Raw genomic sequence first — 24,363 nt, forward strand, 5'->3', positions numbered from 1 at the left:
AACAAATTGTTAAAGAGATGGTTTATCAGCATCCAGGCAGGATGGGTGTTTACTAAACACAAGTTGTTTCAAACTAGTCTTGGTCTCTCTTTGGAAATCAGTAGTAAACTGGTAATATCATGGGACACCCTGGATGTATATATCTTGACTATTTAAAATTATAATCATGTAATAAGTGAATGCATTCTCATAAAAATTGAAATTTAGATAAACGTCTAGATGACCATCCCAATGTGAGTTTCCTCAGGTAACATCCATTTGATATACGTCATCTCAGACTTTTTTTTATGTATTTACATGGAATACAGGTTTCCGGGATACAGGTACAGTTCTGTATCTATAGAGGAGTTTTAGCCTAGAGACAGTAGAATGTTGTGTATGTTTTTAACATAAAAACATGTCTTGAAATAAATAGATTTACTGTATTTTTAAACAGTTGCATGGAATTCTTTTGAAGGGATAAATAGCTTTTACTTGGCAATTACCTCAACGATGAACATTTTAGATTGTAGAGTGTGGACTTTAGCAAGCATTGGTGAGGTCTTTCATGATACCTTTGAGATTAAGATGAAATCATGAGCTTGGTGCTGAGGGTTTAGTAACTGGCTGAAGGATGTATTCATCTCAGTCTGCAGGGGGTTGGTTCAGGATGGTGCAGGGCTCTGCCTTGCTCCCTGTGCTCAGCAGCAGCCTGGATGATGTGTCATTTGTGGCTGACAGGAAGCAGAGGGAAGTAATTAATACTTAAAAGTTCAGACTTAGGTCCTAAGAGGCAGAGGAAGTCTAGAATGGTTGGGCGTCCTAATAGGAGATTTAATTGGAATACATGTCAGTGCCCCACATGTGAGGCCCCAGAGCAAGTAGACTTGGATGTAGAGGTGTTTTTAAAGGCTTTTCCAGGAGAGGAGGCTTTTAGTTGACAACAGTGCAGTGTGATTAATTGTGACATAGTTAATTGAAAAGGTTCTGTGACTCTTGGCAGCATTAAAAGAAGATGACTTTCAGAACAAGGGGGTGACATTCTTCATGCTCTCTACCTATCAGCTCCTGTTGTGCACATTTGAGCAGTCCAAGACCCCGTGTTCTGCAAGACTGTGAAACTTTGGAGATAGGGTGACAGCAGGGGAGCCCACACATCTGTGCTTCCTAAGAAAGGGTGGAGGCACTAGGATCTCTGAGCTCATCAAGATGTGGGAGTCACAGGGGAGGCCTTGAAATAGCCAGAGGGAAGTAGTATAGAAGAGTCACGCTCTCTGAGAAGTAGCTCCAGGAAGGAGCACTAGTGTGCAGGCTAGAGAGGCAGAGTTACAGAGCTGGCCCCAGTGGATAAGTGGTCTCAGGAGAGAGTGAGTCCCCATCCCTGCAGATACACTTGCAAGACCAGATAACTACCTGGCCAGCAAGTGAAGAGGGCATGTGAACAGACACAGATGCCCTTTGAGCCCTCACATCTCTGAGTATACATCACCCCAGTGGGCTACCAGTTTCTTTAAACTGTGAAATGGCCCCTGGCCATGAGTTCACTGTGTGATCAGAGGTAATGGTGCCAAATTTTTAAGGATTGAGTTTGTTACAGTAACTTGGGAGAACAACCTAAAGACATAAAGATGGGACTTCCCTTGAGGTCCAGTGGTTAAGATTTCACCTTTCAATGCAGGGGTTGCAGGTTCCATCCCTGGTTGGGAAGCTAAGATCCCACATGCCTTTTGGCCAAAGAACCAAAACTGAAAACAGAAGCAGAATTGTAACAAATTCAATAAAGGCTTTAAAAATGTTCCACATCAAAAAGGCCTTTTGTAAAAGAGGTCATAGAGTGGACCAGGAGGCGTGGGGGACCCTGAGTTGTTCTGGTTGGGCCAGCTCGAGGAGAACAGTAAAGCCTGTAGATGTTATTTTTATCATCCTTTTCTCTCCCAGCACCTGGGGTCTTACCTTGTTCCTGATCTGTCACCAGGCTGTTAACCACTAATCAGGCTGGTGTGTGTGCGTTCAGTCACATACAACTCTGTGCGACCCCATGGACCGTAGCCCGCCAGGCTCCTCTGTCCATGGGATTCTCCAGGCAAGAATGCTGGAGTGGGTTGCCATGCTCTCCTCAGGCGAATCTTCCCGACCCAGGGATCTAACCTGCGTCTCTATGTCTCCTGCATTGGTGGGCAGGTTCTTTACCACTAGTGCCACCTGGGAAACCCAGTTAGGCCGTTAATGGGATGACTGTTATCTGACCCTCTCTAGGGTATCAGGATTTAAGACATGACCCCATCATGCCACAGGAGCTGTAAGGAGAGACCGTCTTGTGCTCAGATGCCGGGGGTGGACCATCCCTTTTCCTCCTTTTCCTTGTGACTGTCTTGTCACTTAGGGAAGGGGGACCTTAGCCAGGTGGCTTCCCAACAGCATGTGGTTTACGAGTGGGGATGGGTGAGGAAAGAACCCATCTATGCCAGCACAGGCCCTTAGAGCAGCTGCTGACATGCTTGAGCCATAGGTACAGGTGTGGGTTTCTGGATAAATCTGGCAGCCTGCAGCCGCTGGTGTTCTGAATCACTTGAGTCTTAACACACTAATATTGTCCTCAGTAATGTTGTTGGATAACAGATTATAACTCTGGAGGCTCAACTCATTCAAGCTGGCCTGTCCCCTGGGATGGCTTAGCAGGCCCCAGCCAATCAGGAGCTGAACCTTGTACTTTCTTACCAGGTTTTCGGTGAGGTACTTTCTTACCAGGTTTTCGGTGAGGAGCAGACTAGCATCTCTTAACAGGTTCTTTGTAGCCAGTATTGTGATGAGTCTGACATTAGCCCGAAGAGAGGGATGTTTAACCCGAGGCTCCAGTTGTCATCAATTCCTTTGGGTCTTGCCAATATTTACTGAGTTAGTTAGACAAGGCTGTGGATTGAAGGCAGGAGGAGAAGGAAATGACAGAGGATGAGATGGTTGGATGGCATCATCAACTCGATGGGCATGAGTTTGAGCAAGCTCTGGGAGTTGGTGATGGACAGGGAAGCCTGGCATGCTGCAGTCCAGGGGGTTGCAAAGAGTTGGACACGACTGAGCAACCAAACTGAACTGAATATTTACTGAGATCTGCTGTGTTAGGTATCATGCTTACAGTGACCCTCTGGAGTCAGTATTATTATCCCAGTTTGCAGATAAGTAAACTGAGGCCCAGGAAGGTTATGTGAAATACTCAAGATAATAGGACGAGTAAGGGGTGGAGTCCAGCTCAGACTCTGGGCCTCTTGGATCCCTCTGGTGCTCTTTGCCCAGCACCACTACCACCGCTGTCTTTCCTCCTGGTTCCTGTTGGTAACCAGTCCCTGTACCGTGTCCCTGCGCTCAATCATTCACACAACAGGCAGCTCCCATCTCAGTCTGGTACCTGCAATTCTTTCCGCCCCAGAGCAGTGGTTTTCAGATTCTTCCCAGAATCTCAAGTTTAGACACATAGTAAGGATGTGGAGGGGCTTCCCCAGTGGCTCAGTGGTAAAGAATCCGACAGGAGACATGGGTTTGATCCCTGGGTTGGGAAGATCCCCTGGAGAGGGGCATGGCAACCCACTCCAGTATTCTTGCCTAGAGAATCCCATGGACAGAGGAGCCTGGTGGGCTATAGTCCATGGGATCACAAAGAGTCAGATGTGACTGAGCGACTTAGCATGCATGCATGCACTCAAGGATGTGGAGTGTGGGCCCAGGGAAAGAGCAGGTGGTGGGGCTTCTGGGCCTTCACCTCTATGGTTTTGAATTGATCTGGTTTTATATTATTATTATTATTATTTTTGGCTGCACTGGGTTTCATTGCTGTGCAGGGGTTTTCTCTTGTTGCCATGCATGGATTTCTCATTGTGGTAGCTTCCCATACAGAGCTCTAGGCTCTCAGGCTTCAGTAGTTGCAGCCTGTGGGCTCAGTAGTTAGAGCTCAAGGGCTTAGTTGCCCCACAGCATGGGGGATCTTCCCAGACCAGGGATTGAACCTGTGTCTCCAGCATTGGCAGGTGGATTCTTGACCTCTGGACCACCAGGGAAGTTCTGATATGGTTTTATATTGAGTTTGTGTTTAAGACTTCATTGTGTGGTTGGGGGGGAGAGTGCCAGTGCTAAACTCAAAGATTGGCTCTGGGATAGAGAGAGAGGGCGCGTGACCTTTAGACTCCTCTGTTGGAGCCCTTTTGTACCTTAAAGGCCTCCCTGATCTCCTCCATCCACAGGCAGCCAGAGGGACTAGGAGCAGTATGACTGGTCTCCCAAGGCTGCCTTCCATGACAGCAACTAGGAGGTCACCTGGGAGCACCACTTGAAAGCTAGGGTTCCTCTGTTGCCCCAACATCAGGACTCTGTCCTGCGGCTGGAGTTGCGGTGGGGAATCCCTTTGTGCATCTCCCCAGGGTTCCTCTCTAGGAATAGATGGTATGAACATGGAAGTGCCTGAAATCTATACATTTGACTTCTGACCTTTCTTGGACACGTCAGAACCTGACTCGGGGTCAGTCTCCTGGGCCTCATGTCATCCTTTTTACCTCCCAGAACATGTCTCCTGGTATAAGAACCCTAACCCTTAGTTGAGTTCAGCCCCTGTCTCCCTTGAGTGAAAAATGAGAACAGGGTAGAATTCTTCCCCTGCAGTTGTCTGCAGATGAAGGAGGCGCTGTCTCTCTGTGAAAGAAAGCTGAGTCAGGGCCTGTTGACAGCCGTGGCAGATGCTTATCTCCCCTGCACCCCCACCCCACCCTTTAGCCCCAGGCACCTGCAGCAGGGACACTGGGCTAGACTCAGCCTGCAGGAGCCTTCCTCCTGGCAGCCCCATGCTGATTCTTGGCTCCTGAGAGCCCAGAGGCAATAGGGTTGTGTGAACGTGCTCCCTTAGGTTTGGCTGTGTGACTTCTGTTGGTGTCCCCATCCTCCCCATGTTCCGCAGGGGAAAAAAAAAAAAGTGTATCTGGATTAGAGATGAATGGGACATTGTTCCAACCAGCCTCAGAGCCAGTGGACAAAGAAGACTTGTGAGAACCAGGGCAGGGTCCTCTCCCCTCCCCTGGATGTTTCATTCTCCCCATGAGAAAGGAAGAGTTTACCTCTGTGGAATGGCCATGAGCTCACCATCCTGTAAGAGCATGGGGGCTGGGGGGTGGGTAGCCTCTTTCCCCTATACCTCCATGAGGGTTGGAGTGGGACCCACTTGGCTTCTTTGGTCCCACAGAGCTGACGATGAATGAAAAATGTGGTTCCAAAAGCCACACCTCATTCATAACTGTTTTCCATTTTTTTCTCTAGGAAGGCTGACTTGATCTAGCAATCTTCTGTGCCATGATTTTCTAAAATAACTTTTATATTTTCCTAGCTTCAAAAGAAATTCATGATCAGTGGGGGAAACTTGAAAGAGTTTAGGAAAGCATAAAGGAGAAAAAAAGTTAATTCTACCACCTCGCGGTAACCACTGTTGAAATATTAGGCTTTGTGTTCTTTCTGTTTGTGTTTGGTTTAATCCTGGGCCAACTCTGAATGTTTTCTCTGGGAGCTTTCTTTTCATGGAACATTGAATTGTTGAATGTCAGAGGAGGGGTCACTTTGAAACTGTCCACCTGCTCCTTTTCTTAAAGTTGAGGGTCCAGATCTGGAGGCACTGACTTGCACCTGGACACACAGTTGACTGCACTTGAGGCCAGACTCAGGCCCATCTCCTGGTTCAGGCCTTTATCTTGGGTCCTGAAGACCTGCACAGCTCAGTCAACTGTCCTGCCTTCTTGAGCATTTTAGTAACTTTGAGATTCTTATGCCTTCTATACCTCTTCCCCGTCAGGCCACTGTGGCTGACATGGGCCAGGCCCAAGGAGAGAGCCCGGGGCAGGCCTCTTGGGTAGACCAGGCAGGAAGTGGGTAGGTCTTTGCTGTTGCAAGAGAAAAATGCTTCTCACCTGGTTGCACATTATTCCCAGCTGCTTGTGCTGCCTTGGCAACCTTCAAAGCATCGCCCCTGCTGAGAGGTATGTGGCCGGTAGCCAGGATTCTTTCTGATGTAAGAAGAGATGTTTCCATCTCATTCTATCTTTTCTCAGGTGGGGGCTGTGGGCCTCCCCACTCCACCACTGATTAGCAGGTAGGAATTAGGAGCGTGGACCCTGGATCCAGAAGACTTGTGCCCCAGTTCTACCACTTGCTACCTTTATGACCTTGGTTAAATCATTTAATGGGCTTCCCAAGTGGCTCAGTAGTAAAGAATCCACCTGCCAATGCAGGAGATGCAGGTTCAATCCCTGGATTGGGAAGACTCCCCTGGAGAAGAAAATGGCAACCCACTCCAGTATTCTTGCCCGGAGAATCCCATGGACAGAGGAGCCTAGTGGGCTGCAGTCTTCGGGACCACAAAGAGTTGGACACAGCTTAGCAGTTGAGCATGCAAATCATTTAACCTCTGCCTTAGTTTCTTCATGTGTAAAACAGGGAAGTAATAGTATCTAACTCATCAAGTATGAGATGCATGTTGTTGTTTGTTGTTTAGTTGCTAAGTTGTGTTCACCAGGTTCCTCTGTCCATGGGATTTCCCAGGCAAGCATACTGGCGTGGATTGCCGTTTTCTTCTCCAGGGGATCTTCCCGATTCAGGGATCGAACCCTTGTCTCCTGCATTGGCAGGTGGATTCTTTACCAGTGAGCCACCAGGGAAGCCCCATGAGGCACACAGTTAATGCAGAGGGTGTTTGCCATCATCAGCTATGAGTCTGTGCCTTTTCTTCCTTCTCGTGAGCTTTGTCTTCTCTAGCGTTCCCTCTTCCCATCAATATGTGATGACCTTTGGCTGATTTCATGGGGTCGATGAAGTTTACACCCCGAGTTTCCTGTCTGCCCTCATTTCCCAGGAGCCAACCTTCCCTCCTGCAGCCTCAGGGAGGTACCTCTGCTTTGGGGGCTGTCCCCTCCCTGCCAGCTCAGACCGCGCTTCTTTCTGGATCCTCCCAACCCATGGTGCCTCTAAGTCTCACTTTCCTCCTCGTGATGCCCTTCCCCTCCCCAGTCAAACCTGCTTTGTTGAAAGGATCTGCCGTTAATCGTTTATACCTCTGCCTGATTAGTCACCCAGTTATGCCTTCCAAGGCGAACCTCCCTTTGAATTCTGACCCTGCCTGCTCCAGCATGGATGCCCCACTTCCTTCAGAGCTAAAGTAGGAAGAATAATAGTACCAACCCCCTTGAATTACCATGAGAGATAAATGGGTATGGTGGTAGTCGTTCAGTTGTGTCTGACTCTTTGCAGCACCATAGACTGTAGCCTGCCAGACTCCTCTGTCCATGGACTTCTCCAGGCAAGAATACTGGAGTGGGTTGCCAGTCCCTTCTCCAGGGGATCTTCCCACCCCAGGCAGATTCTTTACCATCTGAGCCCCCAGCGAGCGAAGGCTTAACAGTAGTGCTCAGTTTAGAGTCAATGCTCCATAAACGGTAGCCATGAGTAATAATACCAGTACTGACAACTAATAGTGACACTTACCCTCTCCCTCTCACACGTCCCCAGACGATAGGCTACGACCCCATAATCTCGCCAGAGGTCTCAGCCTCCTTCGGTGTGCAGCAGCTGCCCCTGGAGCAGATCTGGCCTCTCTGTGACTTTATCACTGTGCACACGCCTCTCCTGCCCTCCACCACAGGTAGGTGTGTGGGTTGACCACAGCAGCCACCGACCAGATCAGGGTGGGCCTTCAGTCTGGGCCTTCTGCCCACGCTGGGGACCAGCTATGGTGGGAAGGTGGCATCCAGATCCTGTAACCATGGAGCACGGTGATGCTTTGTTACATGGCCTGGCATCAGATCGAGGAGGGGTGAGCTGGCTGGAAATGCACAGTGTCTGGGTGAACTGGGCCAACATGTAGGATCAGTGACCCCATGGTTCTTCCTTGGACCACTGCCTGAAGCACTAACATCTCAGGGAGGTTTGTGATGTTTCTTAACTGAGTCTGGTCCAAATTCATCACTAGGACTCCTGGCCCAGAACACCTGAGAAGGGAGCAGTGAGACCAGAGAGGTTGTGGTCCCCCAGGAAGGAGACATGTGGGGAAGAGCCCGTGGTGGGGAAGGTGGGGCCTCCGGAGCCAGAGCAGGTGGTTCCCGACACCATCGCTGCAGGACAGCATCTCCTTCCCTCCCAGGCCTGCTGAATGACAGCACCTTTGCCCAGTGCAAGAAGGGGGTGTGCGTGGTTAATTGTGCTCGAGGAGGGATCGTGGACGAAGGCGCCCTGCTCCGGGCCCTGCAGTCGGGTCAGTGTGCTGGCGCCGCGCTGGACGTGTTCACGGAGGTAAGTGCCTCCTCGGCGCAGGGGTTGGAGGGGAGGTGGGAACAAAGGGCCTTGGGCTGGAAGCCCAGCTGAGCAAAGGCTTTGGCTTACTGTCTCTAGTGGGAGAAATTATGTTCCCAAAAATAACACCTCTGTGTCAGGAGGTAGGTAGTATTGACCCATCTTACAGATAGGGAAACTGAGGCTCAGAGAGATGGAGATGAGCCCAAAGCACATGAGTAGTAAGTGACGGAGCTGAGATTGGAATCCAGTCTGCAACTCTGTCTGTTCTGCTGTGATGGAACATTCATGAGGAAGCCGATTATTACTGAGTCCACTGACCACCTGGGCGAAACAAAAGTAGGAGTTGGCATTGCTCCTGCCCTCTCCCCCTCCAGTTCCTGAGGCAGTCCATAGCGCCCCACCCAGAGATGTCTCTTTCTGGTCAGGAACCACCCCGGGACCGGGCCTTGGTGGACCATGAGAATGTCATCAGCTGCCCCCACCTGGGCGCCAGCACCAAGGAGGCCCAGAGTCGCTGCGGGAAGGAGATCGCCCTCCAGTTTGTCGACATGGTGAAGGGGAAGTCCCTGGCGGGGGTTGTAAGTATGCCTTGTGGGGCTGGGCCCAGAAGAAGTCAGAGGAGGGCATATTTTAGCTGGGAATGGGGACAGTGGGGCTGAGCAGTGACCAGGTTCAGCCCTGGGAGCCCAAGATAAGGGACTGCACTTGACAAGCCGGCAGTGCTATGGGTAGGGCGGCAGGAGCTGCCCTGCTGTTTAGCCTTGAGAGCTGAGGCCCGGCACCCCGGAGCCAGCTCAATTTGTTCTATTGTAGGCTTGCTGCTGAGACACTGTTTTTTTCCCCTGCGCTGTGCCTCTGGAGAAAGGCTCCTTTGTTCTCTGCAGGCCTTGGGAGTGAAGGAGTGAGGCTGGTGTGATGGCGGGGTGCCCAAGGTTGAGTAAGTGGGGGGGATAGACCGAAGAGAGAGCCTTGATAGGGTATTCTCACCTCATCTCACTTTGTAACACTGAGCACATCTTTCATCCCCCACTCTTAGAATCCTGAGCAGGGGCCCACCCTGCCCCCACAGCCTTCATCACCCCTGCTAAGGAGCTCTCCACACCCGCTGGCCCCTTAATTTCCCCAAATCGTGACTTCTTGACTGTGCTCTCAATGGGCCCTTCCTGGTCCTTTGTTTCTTCTCCAAGCTGAACCTGACTTATCCTTCAAGTCGTGTCTCATTCACTCAGTCTTCAGATGGTACCCAAGCTCCGGTGGGTGCCAGATGCTGTCATAGCCCTTTGGGGACACGGGGTTGAATAAGGGGTCTTCCCAGATGGCACTAGTGGTAAAGAACCTGCCTGCCAATGCAGGAGTCGTAAGAGAAGTGGGTTCGATCCCTGGGTTGGGAAGATCCCTTGGAGGAGGGCACAGCAACCCAGTCCAGTATTCTTTCCTGGAGAATCCCATGGACAGAGGAGCCTGGTGGGCTACAATCCATAGGGTCACAAAAGAGTCAATGACAAGCGACTTGGCATGGCAGGGGTGAATAAGGAACGCATAGCTCTTCTTCAGGGGGCTTGCCACCTGCCCCTTCACGAATATTTGCTTGGCCTGTCTCCATCCCAATCCTTTGGCCATGAGCCACATTCTTCTTGTTAAGATTTCATGAGTTTATATTTTAGTCCTTAATTATACTCTAAGTTTTCAGAGGATTAAAAAAAAAAAAAAAAGCAGGATGTAAGCTTTTCTGCAGCTCATGTGGCTCTACCCCAAATACTTAACCAATAATGAATGGGGGTAGGGCAGGGCTGGAGGGTGGTCTCTGACCTTCCTGGCTGAACTTCAGCACAGGGCTTTTCGCTTCTGAGGACAGAGTTATGGCGGGAGACACAGGGTACTTTGTGCAGCCCTTGTTTGAGAGCCCAACTCTCCAGGCCACTGTGACCACTACATCCTGAGAAAGTAAGGGACCCATGTAATGTCCTCTTCTTACTTATGTGGTTGGATCTCAGTCAGATCGTTAAGCTTAGTCTCAAATTAGGAACAAATGCCTGTTTTACCCTGCAGTGGCTCGGGTACAATAGGCATTTGTAAGAAAGACCCCCTTCTCACCCAGGAAGCCCCACTGTCCCTCATTCTTTACTGGGTCCTCTCCAGTTCCTTCCTGCTGTGACCTGAGGCACAGACTAGCTTGAGGATCAGGTTGGTGCCAAGATGCCTTGGCTCTTCCTGGAGCCTCCCACTCATCTTCTAGAGAAGACAGATGCCCCTTTGAACTCGGCAGATCTGTGGCGAGCACCGCCCTGGCCTGCATGGGGAAGGAACCAGGTGTGGTGCCTGCCTGTGGGGCTGGTCCGGTGAGCACTTTCCCCCTGCCCACTGCAGTTCTCACCCCCCAGCTGTTGCCTGGCCCTTCCGTTCTCCCCTTGCAGTTCTGGGACTCACTGCCCTTTCCTCCTGTGCCCTTCAGAGAGGATCAAAGGGGAGCCGGCCGTGGGGCGCCGCCACACCCGGGACCCCCTTACAGCAGGGTCTGCTGAGGAGTCCTGCCCCCGCGGCTGTTTCCATCATTATGACTCCGTCTTCTTTAATTCTTTGCCAGTTTTCTCTGTGAAAACAGGAATAGAAACGTCCACGTTTCCCTCGCGTTACATCTGCCTGATTGATTTGCATCCACCCCCAGGATTCTAATTAAATCCTTCTTAGCTGATTCTCTTTACAGGTTGTCTCAGTGTCAGTGGCCAGATACTTAGCTCAGAGACATCTTGAACCACAAGATGAAATAGACATTTTGACCCAGAACATGCTGCTTTGTTGTCAGCGGGGGGGTCCAGCTGGCCAGACCCTAGACTTCACAGCATTGGAGGATTCTGTGGCTTCTTCCTCTTTCAACTACCCAGCAGGCCTGTGGTGGACTTCACAGGAGTCCACATTTGAAGAATGATAGGATCATCAAAAGTGTATGAATTCAGGGAATTCCCTGGTGGTCCAGTAGTTACAACTCAGTGCTTTCACTACTGTGGCCCGGGTTCAATCCCGGGTTGGGGAACTGAGATCCCACACTCTCTGTGGTGTGGCAAAAAAAAAAGTGTATAAATCCAGCCTTACAAATTGTGATATTTAGACAGAGTGTTTTGTGACAGTGTAAAAACACACTTCAAATCAAGATAGAGAATAAAAGTGAAGGCAGATAAAAGCCTTTCCAGAGAGACCCACCAGTCTAGGCCTAAGTGATCTGTGACTCTCCACGTGGTTTATGTCAAAGGTCCGTCTTCCTTCCTTTGCACAGGAAAATCAAATCTCTGGTGGAGTTGGGGAGGGGTGGCGGCACATTCAGAGAAGAGGGAGATGTCCCTTCCCTCTCTTCCCTGCTCCCCTTTTGGCAGTTTGAAGTAGGGGAGCCTTTTGTGTTTAGGGGAGCCAATAGGGAGCTGTGCTGTTTTCTGGTCTGTAGCACTCCTCAGCGACAGGAAGAAGCTGTCATCTTGTGGGTGGCTGATGAAGGTTGTCACCCCAAGGCACCAAAAACCAGGCTGGCCCCCTGCTGCCTGCTCTCCTTGTGGAGCTAAGGCTTGGCCTTAAGACCTTGTCTGGGAGCCAAGTCGGGCAGGGGTGCACTGTTGCTCCCCTTCCTGACCTAAGTCCTGCTCCCCTTTCTCTGCAGGTGAATGCCCAGGCCCTTGACAGCATCTTCTGTCCATACACCAAGCCTTGGGTCAGTCTGGCTGAAGCTCTTGGGGCACTGATGCAGGCCTGGGCTGGGTCTCCCAAAGGGACCATCCAGGTGGTGACACAGGGTGAGCTGGGGACTCTGCAGAGGGAGGGCGAAGAGGGCTGTGGACTCTGCCTCCCAGGGGGTGTGTCTGCTGCAGGCCACAGGCCAGCGAGGGGCTCGGAGATGCCCCGTTCTTGTGACCCCACGTCTCACATTCCATCTGAGTATGCCTCGCTTGCTACCAAGCGAGGACAGAAAGGGAGGGGCACACACAGTCACTGGAAAGTATGCTTAATTTTCCTAAGTCCTGTTATGCAGTATTTTAAAAATGTGCATGTTTGGGATGCGAGAGGGACCTCCACAAGGTTTGGAGTTTCCCGTGGGAGGCAGTAGGATGGGTGGAGGGAGTCTGGGGGAAGCGACAGAACCTTTATTCCAGTTTTGACCCAGTTGCTCACCTGCCGTGGGACTTCCCTTTCTCTGAGCCGTGGGTTCTTCACCTGTGAAGTGAAAGCTGAGGCAGGTGTGTTGGACGAGGCAGGTGCTGGGGGTATTTTGTGCTCTGGAACATTCTAAGCTGGGCTCTCCGGCAGGCTGAGGTCCTCAGGGGCTCAGCTGGGGAGTGGGTCCCCTGTACTCTGCAGAGGCCTGTCGTCCCCATTGACTGTTGGACATTACTCACTTGCGGAAAGGCTGGAGTGGCGGGGTGGTGGTGGGGTAGACTGCTAGCACTGCCAATACCTGGAAGGGGCAGAGCCAGGGGCCCCAGTGGCCCAGTGCCCAGGCCCCAGGGAGACAAGGCAGGGTGGTTGGCTCAGGTGCTTTGGTTGCCCCTTTCTGCTTCCACTTGCTGAGACCAGCAAGGGTGTAAGTGCCAAGTAGGGGTGAGGGTGCAGACAGACCCGGGTGGCCGGGCCGGGGACAGTGGAGTTGGGCTGGGTTCTGGAGAGGAGCTTCTTAGAGTGGTGTAGAGCCTCCCTGGTATGGACCCCAGTATGCCCCCCACCCCTGGCTGCCTCTCCATTCCCCAGAGGGAAGCAGCACTGCCCAGCGGCCTGGGCTTGGGCCCCCCAGGGCGGTGAGGAGCCATGTGACCCAGGGCCCAGGGCCAGGGGGCACTGCCCGCTCCCGTGTTGTTCAACACACTGCGCCCTGACGGCAACTTCTCTCCGTGCCCAGGATCATCCCTGAAGAGCTCCGGGAGCTGCCTGACCCCCGCCGTCATCATCGGCCTCCTGAAGGACGCGTCCCGTCAGGCGAACGTGAACCTGGTGAACGCCACGCGGCTGGTGACGGAGGCCGGCCTCGATGTGCGCGCCCGCCCCGCCCCTCCCGTCCACCTCCTCCCCTCCGCCCCGCCGGCACTGCCTTTGTCCCCGTGTCAGAGCTCCTCACAGCCCTGCTCGCTGATGGGGACCCCCCAGGGCGAGTCCTGCCGGTGACACGCGGCCTCCCCGCGCCGCCCCGAGCATCACCGTGGGAACTGACACCCGTGAAGGCGCGGTGTGCTCAAGTGCTGTGTGAGCGAGAGGGCCAGCGGGGCCCCCCTCCACAGCCAGGAAGGAGATCTCAGAGCCCGGCTGGGGCCTGGGAGCTGGCCCTGCATCAGCCTCTAACTCTCCATCCAGCACTCCTTTCCCGCCCCACCCAGGGTCTGGGCTAGTCTGCAAACTCCAGGAGCTCGCCAAACATCCTCTTACCCTCTGCGGCCCCTCACGCTTCCCTTCCGGTTCCCTTTTAAGATCAAAGCCTGTTTTTCAGCCAGTGGGAGCTGGCGGAGGCAGTGGGCAGTGAGCTCCCATGGCCCCCTTCCTCTCCTCCGCATACTTTCTTACATCCTGGGTTGGCCGCTGCTTCTGTGCAGGGAGCAGGAAGTCAGCACCAGAGGGACCAGGCTGGACCGCCTCTGGTGGCTGGGCTGCTTGTCCAGCCTTCTCGCAGCCCTGCCTCCTTCCCTCTGTCTTCTCCTCCTCCCTCCCTCTGCTCCAAGCCCTTACCTGTATCCGGTAGATCTCTTCGCCCTCCTTCAGGGAGGAAGCTCATGCTCAGGGGCGTCAGGCTTGCCCATCTGCCTTCTCCCCTGACCCTGAATTGCTAAGTGTGGCGGCCAGGCTGATACCCTACAGATTGCTAGTTAGGCCAAGGGAGGGAGTGGGTGTCACTGTGCCTATTTGCCTCCTCTCTGCAGGTGACCACCTCCCACAACCCTGCCACACCAGGGGAGCAGGACTTCGGGGAGTGCCTCCTGACCGTGGCCCTGGCAGGTGCCCCCTACCAGGCCGTGGGCTTGGTCCAGGGCTCCATGCCTGTGCTGCAGGCGCTCAACGGAGCTGTCTTCAGACCAGAAGTGCCTCTCCGCCCAGGCCAGCCCCTCCTCATGTTCCGGGCTCAGGCCTCCAACCCTGCGATGCTGCCGGCCATGATTGGTGAGGAGGGCCTGTGGGGCTGGCTGATGCCCTGGAGGCAGGGACGGCTGTGTGTGTGTGTGTGTGTGTGTGTGTGTTTAGGGCTCTGTCCTGGGATTGCGCTCTGAGGATTTCTGCCTCCTTCAGCCCCTCTTCATGCCTGCAGGCATCACTGGATCTGCAGAAGGTTCCAGAACATGTGGAGCTGGATATGGAATTGCAAGATTAAGGGCCTTATCCGAGGTTGCAGAGCCATGCGGCAGGGCTGGGACCCCAGAACCCCTGATACTAGCCAGGTGCTCACCACGTTAAGGACTCAGTTTGAGGCTGCCTGTAGAGGTGTATCCTGGAGTTCAGAGCCTTTGAGTTGCAGGTTTCCTGACGGCAGGGCTGGGTGGTGGTCAGCCTGATCCAACAAAGCCTGTCTGAGCATCCCCTCCAGGAGCCGCAGGCATCTTGGACCTGCCTCAGGCCCCTGGCACCAAACCTTCTCCGGGCCCAAGGGATCTTCCAAGGATGACAGAGAATGAGTGTCCACAGGCCTCAGGAAGCCTGGTATCAATGCCCTTGCCAGATGCTGAGAGGAACTTTCCCCTGCTTTTCTCTCTTGCTGATGGTCCGGATAAAACTGCCAGTCAGCAAGTCCAGCTGGTGGCTTTGGCTCTTTGTGGCTAATCTTCCCTCCCCTGCCTTGCCCGATGGTCAGGGTGTTCCTGAAGCTACTGGAATAGTGAGGGAGCTGGCCAGAGCCTTTGTTCCCTCTGTCTCAGCTCTTCAATTCTGAGACCACCACCCCGTTGCAACATTGATGTCAGAAATCAAGACTTGTGAGCCTGCTCCCAGCCTCCTGCTTCTCCTTCCCTTGTGCCTGGTGCTAACCAGGGGTTTCTTCTACTTCCAGGCCTCCTGGCAGAGGCAGGGGTGCAGCTGCTGTCCTACCAGAGCTCCGTGGTGTCAGATGGGGAGACCTGGCACGTCATGAGCATCTCCTCCCTGCTCCCCAGCCTGGAGCCCTGGAAGCCGCACGTGACCGAGGCTTTCCAGTTCCGCTTCTAACCTTGGGCTCTCCCGTCCCAGCCTCGTGGGATTTTCTGAAGAAACATATCCACTGGGAGAGGAGATCCACATTTCTGGGGCTGACACTGCTTGCTCCCCTGATTCCGATCCTCCTATGGTATAGCAATGACCTCCCAATAAAGAGCCTACCCTCTACTCTCTGGACGGCTTTGTGTCGTCATTACCCAGAAGAGCCACCAGAGGGCATCCGCTGGCAGCCGTGGGGCTGGGCTTTGGCTGCTGGCGAGTAGGACATGTGAAGGGAGACCCATAAAGAGAGATCTAGATGGGTGAGCTACATGTCTGTGTGGGGGTGCTCTGAAGAGGACCCTTTCCCTGTGTCTCAAGTTTTTAAGAGACATTCTTATAGGAACAAACCTCAAGGATTTGAGCAAGTTCCTGTGCTATTTTGGAGAAGGAAATGGCAACCCACTCCAGTATTCTTGCTTGGAGAATTCCATGGACGGAGAAGCCTGGTGGGCTGCAGTCCGTGGGGTCGCAAAGTCAGACAGGACTGAGTGACTCACACACACACATTGTGCTATTTTAGATCCCCCTTCTGCCTGGGAATATAGATGCACACTGATAAATGTAACTCACCACACATGTACAGCATTGTGTGCCAGGCATTGGGTTAGGTGTTCTGCCTAGGGGGAGGTTTATTAGAGCTCAGACTGCTTCTGTAGACATCTCCGTCTGCCGGGGGACAGAGCACACAGGTCATTGGAAGCAGGGAGGAAAGAGCCACAGCAGGTGTGTGTGAGTTCTGTTGAGACCAGAGGAGAAAGTCATTTGAGTTGAGGATGGTGGCTCCCAGAAGATGTTTGGAAAGGTTTCATAGGAGGAAGAAAGTGTGAGTAAAGGCATGGGGCCTGAGGATATTTGGCAAATGCACAAAGCCAGTGTCGTATGGTGTGTGCGTTTGTGCATGTTCGGTTGCTTCAGTCATGTCCATCTCTTCACAACCCTATGGACCATAACCTGCCAGGCTCCTCTGTCCATGGGATTCTCCAGGCAAGAATACTGGCGTGGATTGCCATGCCCTCCTCCAGGGAATCTCCCTGACCCAAGGATCAAACCCACGTCTCGCGTTTCCTGCTTTGGCAGGCGAGTTCTTTACCACTAGCACAGCCTGGGAAGCCCCAGTTTAGTATGGGATAGACAATATATCACTTGATTTTAAGATTTTCATGAAACATGTCAGAATAGTACTCCTGTGCCTTAAGGATTTCACCTTTTGAGGGTGGTTTTCCCTCTATCAGTAAGGGATTGTCTATTCCCATCTCACACCCAGTAGCACCTGTTTTGGAGACTTCCCCAGGCTGAGAAGGCCCAATACAGGGTAATTGATTGCCACTGGCAGCAGCAAACCCACTCCTGTGGCCTCAGTGCTATGACTAAACCAAAGGTCCACAGAAACTCCGCCTGCAGCCACTCACTGTGCTGACATCTGCCAGGAGCTCATAACATGTGTCGGGCCTTGCACACCTGGAAGGGGATGACTTGGACGTGAACAGCAGAGTGGCTTGGAGCTGCTCTGACCCTGAGCACCGTGTTTCATTCCCTTAAGCCTTTGTTCCCTCATCAGTAAGAGAGACAGTGAGACCTCTCAGGATTGAATGGATAACAACTGATTTGTGGGAAGTGCCCAAGGCACTTGGTAAACATTGGTTCCTTCATCCATAGGCCTTTCTTTCAAAGCAGATGAGCAGGTCTCACTCAGGGCTCTTACATGGAATCCTTTGTACCAAAGGGCCCTCCCTTCGCTCTAGTAGTAATGTTTTTCTAGACATGGTTGTCCTGACATCAGACAACCCATTCCCTCTGAATGGAAAGAGATCTTGCATAATGTGGCATCTGGTTGTTGTGGGGGTGGGGTGCCACCGGAGCCCACTACTAGCTAGAAAGACAGGCTGGGATCGATGAAGTTAGACTTAGTTAAAAGTAAAGTTGAGCTCAGAGGCTTCTTTTGGTGGCTCAGTGGTAAAGAGTCCTCCTGCCAATGCAGGAAACACGGGTTCAACCCCTGATTCAGGAGGACCCCCACATGCTACAGAGCAACTAAGTCCGTGCGCCGTAAGTATTGAGCCTGTGCTCCAGAGCCTGGGTACCACAACTCAAGCCCATGTGCTGCAGCTACTGAAGCCTGCGTGCCCGGGAGCCTGTGCTCTGCAACAGGAGAAGCCACTGCAGTGAGGGCAGCTAGAGAGCAGCCCCTGCTCGCCACAGCTGGAGAAAACTCAAGCTCGTGCACAGAAATAAAGACCTAGCACGGCCAAAAAAAAAAATGTCGAACTCAGCTTTCAGCTTCCCAAACTCCTCTAGACAGACCGTATTTTGTGTCTAAGGTCAGAGCAACCCAAAGTAATTTAGAATTACTCAAGTAATATATGGGGCTTCCCTGGTGGCTCAGAGGTTAAAGCGTCTGCCTCCAATGCGGGAGACCCGGGTTCGATCCCTGGGTCGGGAAGATCCCCTGGAGAAGGAAACGGTAACCCACTCCAGTATTCTTGCCTGGAGAATCCCATGGACGGAGAAGCCTGGTAGGCTACAGTCCACGGGGTCGCATAGAGTCGGACACGACTGAGCAACGGGACGGAACGGAACGGAAGTAATATATGAACCCAAAATTACTTGAACAGCCTCCAGTATCTTCCTAGACATGCGTGGCCAGTGAAGGCATGGGACACATTCACTGCATCACTTTGTCCACATCAGTTCAGTTCAGTTCAGTTCAGTCGCTCAGTCGTGTCCGACTCTCTGCGACCCCATGAATTACAGCACGCCAGGCCTCCCTGTCCATCACCAACTCCCGGAGTACACTCAAACTCATGTCCACAGAGTCGGTGATGCCATCCAGCCGTGCTCCTAAATTTAAACAAGCAAGTGTGTTTGAGATCCAGCTGGTGCTCCTTCACGTTAGTCTGTGGTTTGTGGTGTCTCCACACCTCCTTACCTTAGAGTGGAAGTCCTTGTGTACCTTGGCCTGGTAAGCAAGGGTTTGCTTCCCGTGGTGGAGACAGAACAAAATACTGGGGCAGCAGAGAACTGGCCTCGGAATGCTGACTCCTAGAATTCTGAGGTTTAGAAATGTGTGCATGTGTGTCCAATATGTCCCCTGAAGACAGAAAGTTGCCTCATGGTCAGTAGACTGCCTCACAGTCCACATCTGGTTTTTTGGGTTTGTTTGTTTTTTTTAATTAATTCATTTTATTTTTTGACTGTGCTGGGTCTTTGTTGCCATGTGCAGGCTTTCTCTAGTTGCAGCAAGTGGGGTCCGTGCATGGGCTTCTCCTCGTGACTTTCTTGTTGTGGAGCTCAGCCTCTCGGGCATGTGGCCTTCAGGAGTTGTGTTGCCTGGGCTTAGCTGCCCCATGGCATGTAGGACTCTCCCGGACCGAGGACTGAGCCAGTGTCCCCTACATTGCAGGCGGACTCTTAACCACTGGGCTGGCCACCAAGGAAGTCCTCCACATCTGTTTTAATGTGATACGTAGGTATTCCTGGTTGAGATGCATAAAACAGGCCACAATACCCTTACCCCATTATCACTCCATCCTCTTTCCTGCTCTAGGCTGTCCTGGGTGACTTTTTTGCCCACATAGGGAAGTTCTTTATCTGCATGATAGTAGCTGACCTAAAGGTGAAAATAGTGACTCGGCAACTGAAAAATCGTTCCCTAATCTGCTGACCTGACACAGGAGGAGTGGGCTTTCTTCGGAGTCCGTTTTCATGAAGCGGATCTGGAGTTACCAGCAGAAGGCTTAGGGCTTAGTATCAAAGTTAGTGACACGGAGGAGTTGAAGAGGCTGGGAGCCTCTCTGTGCAGCAGTGACCATGACCAGTGCCCTTCTGGGCGCCCTACAGCCGACCAGGGCTGACGCTCAGCTGGCACCCTGATATCTTCATTGTTAAATGCTAATATTTTTAACATCACCCCCACAGAGTGTCCAAATGACTCCCAAGTGGAGGCAGGCCTGGTTCCGGCACTGGGTGACACAGAAGCTCCTGACTGCTAAGGCCAATGGAGGAGATTTAGCACCAAGACCCTCCAGTGAACTATATGGAAGGAAGGCAAGGCCCGACTTCCCTTCTTCAAGAATTCTGATGACTGTCCCACTGAGTGAAATAAGTCAGACAGAGAAAGACAAATAGCATAAAACATCATACTGCGTGGGGGCTTCCCAGGCGGCTGCAGGAGTAAAGAACCCACCTGCCAATGCAGGAGACATAAGAGGTGCGGGTTCGATCCCTGGGTCAGGAAGATCCCCTGGAGAAGGGCATGGCAATCCACTCCAGTATCATATTGCTTATATGCAAAATCTAAAAAAAAAAAAAAAAAGATACAAATGAATTTTTTTACAAACAGAAAGAAACAAACTCAGAGACTTAAAGAATGAATTTATGGTTACCAAGAGGGGAGGGTTGGGGGCAGAGAGACAGATTGGGAGTTTGGGATTGACATATACACACTACTGTGTTTAAAATAGATAACCAACAGGGGACTAACCACTCTATAGTACAGGGAACTCTGCTCAATATTCTGTAATAACTTAAATGCGAAAAGAATTTGGAAAAGAAAAGATACATGTATATGTATAACTGAGTCACTTTGCTGTAACCCTGAAACTAACACAACACAGTTAATCACCTATGCTCCAATATATATATATATATAAAAGAGAACTCGGGGAATATGGGCTTTTCTCCCATGACTACAGACACTACTGCAGGGATCTTAGGAAAAGAGTACATTGTCCTGCCCGGGATGCCAACTAGACTGAGGGCCCCTGAATAGCCTGTTGAGGAGCAGGCAAAGGTTGGGGCAGGGGTGGGGGGTTGGTAGCCAAGGGGGGTTTGTGGGTGACACCTGCAGCTTGTGTAATAGGGCAGGGGTTCAGGGAGCACCTGGAGAGGGACTGGGAAGGGAGTCAGCTGATGCAGGCTTTGTGCTCACGCTGGGGTTTATCTTGGATTTTCTGGCACCTACTGTGAAACCAACAACAGGCAGAGAAGTCCAAGGGGTAGAGGGGGTGGGAGGAGCAGCTGTTTCCCACGTGCTCAGTGCCCTGTGAGCCCTACAGCTTCCCCCCAACCCCGAAACCGTCTTCCCTCCTCCACAGTGCCCTTTCTCACTGGGGTGGTGGAGGAGACTCTTCACAAGGAAATAACTGGATGCCTCCCATTCCCCTTCTCAACTCCATCCCCTCAGTCCCAAGCCATTGCAATTTTACAAAAAGATTCTAGATGAAGCAGTGTCCCAATTCAAGGGAGACAAAAGATCCTCTAATGGAAAAGTTTTCTGCTAGGTATTGAACTTATTTTTTTGGCTGGAGGAGCCACAAATGTAACCTATTAACCTCTGACCTGTGTTTATTTGTGCAGAAAACACTGTCAAGGCATGAGACCAAGGGACTTTAATCCTCAGCTCCTAAAGTCAACTCTGGCCCTTGTCTTCTTGTCTGCTGGCTCTGTAAGGTGTCTTTATTTATTTGGCTGTGCTGGGTCTCGGTTGGGGCAGAGGGATTTTCGGTCTTTGTTGCAGCATGGCATGGGAACTCTCAGTTGCAGCATGTGGGATCTAGTTACCTGACCAGGGATTGAGCCGGGCCCCCTGTATTGAGAGCATGGAGTTTTCTGGCCCACTGTACCACCAGGGAAGTCCCCAGTAAGGTGTCTTTAGATTAGGTAAGCAAGCTGGGAGTGGAGGCTGTGTTTCTGCCTGTACCTCGCAGAGAATGGAATTGAAAGGGCAAGAGGGACGATGTGAGGTGAGTGCTCAGCAAGCTTACTGCTGTGGGGGTGCATGTGGAGAGTGGGGCCTCAGAGTCTGGAGTCATGACAGCTGCTGCACTGTTTGTGTCCTAGTTTCCAAGAAACACAGGAGTCATTCTCTCCTTCTTTGCTTTTTAATTGTGTTATTTTAGCTTAGTACCAAACATGGAATTTAGAAATTCACAGAAAACCCTAAGAAACAAAGACATAGCAGCATGGAAATGTAATAATAGCAATAATGACAAAGCTATAACAAACGAGAGACGAGTTTTCTGGATCGTGAAGGAGACAATGGACCCGCCACACTTTCAGTCTGTGATTCAAGGCTGAGTCTCTCCTCTGTCCCGCCACCTCTTCATGGAGGGCTCTGCAAGCCCATGACAGTGATTGCAGCAGGGAAAGGCAGAAGGACCCATTAAGGATGGCCCCTCACTCTATGGGGCCAGTGCTTACAGGGCTGCTGTGTCCAGTGCAATCTATTTACCAGCTAAGAGTGGGGGTTTATACAGCTGAAAGAGGGCAGATGCTCTGTAGCACTTTTCCCAGGAAACTCTCCACGTATCTGTAAAGTTTAAAGAAACAAAAGAAGGACATGAATCATGAGTCTGACCCTGTGCAATCCCATTCCCACATCTGCTCCTTGCCCAAGGCAGGCTCTCCTAAACTGCATCCCTAGGTCTAGGTGTTCCACTTCCCCTTGAGGAATGGAGTATTTCCTGCCACATCAATAAGCAAGGATGTCACAGTCATCAGCGATTCCAGCCTTCCAGGGCACTCAAGAAGGAGAATACCTGGCAGACATCAGGGGAAGCTGCTGCCTACAGGGAGTCCTGAGGAACTCAGGATGTGAAAACACAGGATATGGGCCCCAGATAACTGAGATGCATATGAAAGCAGTGATTTCAGTAAGCCCGGACTCTTGCATCTTCCCATACAAAGAAACAATAGAATGGGAAAGACTAGAGATCTCTTCAAAATAATTAGAGATACCAAGCGAAAATTTCATGCAAAGATGGGCAAAATAAAGGACAGAAATGGTATGGACTTAACAGAAGCAGATGATATTAAGAAAAGGTGGCAAGAATACATAGAAGAACTATACAAAAAAGATCTTAATGACCCAGATAACCACAATGGTGTGATCACTCACCTAGAGCCAGACATCCTGAAATACGAAGTCAAATGGGCCTTAGGAAGCATCACTACAAACAAAGCTAGTGGAGGTGATGGAGTTCCAGTTAGGCTATTTCATATCCTAAAAGATGTTACTGTGAAAGTGCTGCACTCAATATGCCAACGAATTTGGAAAACAGCAGTGGCCACAGGAGTAGAAAGGGTCAGTTTCATTCTGATCCCAAAGAAAGGCAATGCCAAAGAACGTTCAAACTACCACACAACTGTACTCATCTCACACGCCAGCAAAGTAATGCTCAAAGTTCTCCAAGCAAGGCTTCAACAGTATGTGAACCAAGAACTTCCAGACGTTCAAGCTGGATTTAGAAAAGGCAGAAGAGTGAGAGATTAAATTGCCAACATCCACTGGATCATAGAAAAAGCAAGAGAATTCCAGAAAAACACCTACTTCTGCTTCATTGACTACACTAAAGCCTTTTACTGTGTGGATCACAACAACCTGTGGAAAATTCTTAAAGAGTTGGGAATACCAGACCACTTTACCTGACTCTTGAGAAACCTGTATGCAGGTCAAGAAGCCACAGTTAGAACTGGACATGGAACAACAGACTGGTTCCAAATAGGGAAAGGAATATGTCAAGGCTGTATATTGTCACCCTGCTTATTTAACTTACATGTTGAGTACATCATGCAAAATACTGGACTGGATGAAGCACAAGCTGGAATCAAGATTGCTGGGAGAAATATCAAAAACCTTAGATATGCAGATGACACCACCCTTATGGCAGAAAACAAAGAAGAACTGAAGTACCTCTTGATAAAAGTGAAAGAGGAGAGTAAAAAGGTTAGCTAAAGCTCAACATTCAGAAAACTAAGACCATGGCATCTGGTCCCATCACTTCATGGTAAATAGATGGGGAAACAATAGAAACAGTAAGAGATTTTATTTTCTTGGGCTCCAAAATCACTGCAGATGGTGACTGCAGCCATGAAATTAAAAGACGCTTGCTCCTTGGAAGAAAAGCTATGACCAACCTAGACAGCATATTAAAAAGTAGAGACATTACTTTGCTAACAAAGGTCAGTATCATCAAAACTATAGTTTTTCCAATAGTCATGTATGGATGTGAGAGTTGGACCATAAAGAAGGCTGAGCGCCAAAGGATTGATGCTTTTGAACTGTGGTGCTGGAGAAGACTCTTGAGAATCCCTTGGACGGCAAGGAGATCCAACCAGTCCATCCTAAAGGAAATCAGTCATGAATATTCATTAGAAGGACTGATGCTGAAGCTCCAATACTTTGGCCACCCGATGCGAAGAGCTGACTCATTAGAGAAGACCCTGATTCTGGGAAAGACTGAAAGCAGGAGGAGAAGGGGACGACAGAGGATGAGAGGGTTGGATGGCATCACCAACTCAATGGACAAGAAGTTGAGCAAGCTCCAGGAGGTGGTAAAGGACAGGGACGCCTGGCGTGCTGCAGTCCATGGGGTTGCAAAAGAGTAGGACACAACTGAGCGACTGAACAGCAACAGCAACAATGCACAGAAAAGTGCTAAATTCCTTAACTTGGGACATGGTTTCTTTTAACAATGATCTCTCCATGTTCAGGCTATTGCCCTTTGTTTTAAAACACATAATCTGGCTCCTTCTCTCACCTCCTCAGAGCAGTTCCCTCAGGCTTACTTGAGATGCTGTCTCCTTGACTTGAAGTCCCCAAAATTCCCACTGAATAAAACGTAACTCTCAACTTTTAGGTTGTAGCTATTTTTTAAGTCAACACTCTCTAGCAACAAACCTAGACACCTGAGTGTCCTGAGCCCAATGCTGCAGGAGCCAGGGTTGTGAGATGGGCAAGGTCCCCATGACATGTCCTGTCTGTGAAGGGAAAGCAGACTGGGCAGTACAGAGCCAGAGCTCCACAGAGCACCATGCTGACATAAAATCTTTGTTTCAGCCAGCATCCCATGATGTAGGCTCACTGTTCCTGTGAGACGGGGATGA

At 51.0% G+C, this 24,363-nt stretch overlaps 2 protein-coding genes across 3 annotated transcripts in view; one reads left to right on the plus strand and one right to left on the minus strand.

Annotated features, from left to right (window-relative positions):
• The window catches only part of PHGDH (phosphoglycerate dehydrogenase), a 31,966-nt gene extending 16,353 nt beyond the window's left edge, over window positions 1-15,613 (plus strand). The window contains exons 6-12 of the mRNA XM_055402848.2: window positions 7,510-7,642; window positions 8,141-8,289; window positions 8,718-8,870; window positions 11,939-12,071; window positions 13,169-13,299; window positions 14,178-14,415; window positions 15,296-15,613. Coding sequence (XP_055258823.2) covers window positions 7,510-7,642; window positions 8,141-8,289; window positions 8,718-8,870; window positions 11,939-12,071; window positions 13,169-13,299; window positions 14,178-14,415; window positions 15,296-15,450 — 1,092 coding nt within the window. The 3' untranslated portion in view covers window positions 15,451-15,613. The remainder of the gene's footprint in view (window positions 1-7,509; window positions 7,643-8,140; window positions 8,290-8,717; window positions 8,871-11,938; window positions 12,072-13,168; window positions 13,300-14,177; window positions 14,416-15,295) is intronic.
• Window positions 15,614-19,646: 4,033 nt separating this feature from the next.
• HMGCS2 (3-hydroxy-3-methylglutaryl-CoA synthase 2) overlaps window positions 19,647-24,363 on the minus strand; it is a 26,736-nt gene continuing 22,019 nt past the window's right edge. The window contains exon 10 of one of the 2 annotated variants that reach the window (XM_055402641.1): window positions 19,647-19,773. The gene's annotated coding sequence lies outside the window, so the exon portion shown is untranslated. Of the gene's footprint in view, window positions 19,774-21,371; window positions 21,788-24,363 lie in introns of those variants that run through there. The other variant, XM_055402640.2, reaches the window with a different exon arrangement.

The sequence above is a fragment of the Moschus berezovskii genome, chromosome 4 (genome assembly GCF_049115385.1).
Source record: "Moschus berezovskii isolate FMDL1 chromosome 4, NW_MosBer_1.0, whole genome shotgun sequence".
Classification (NCBI taxonomy): domain Eukaryota; kingdom Metazoa; phylum Chordata; class Mammalia; order Artiodactyla; family Moschidae; genus Moschus; species Moschus berezovskii.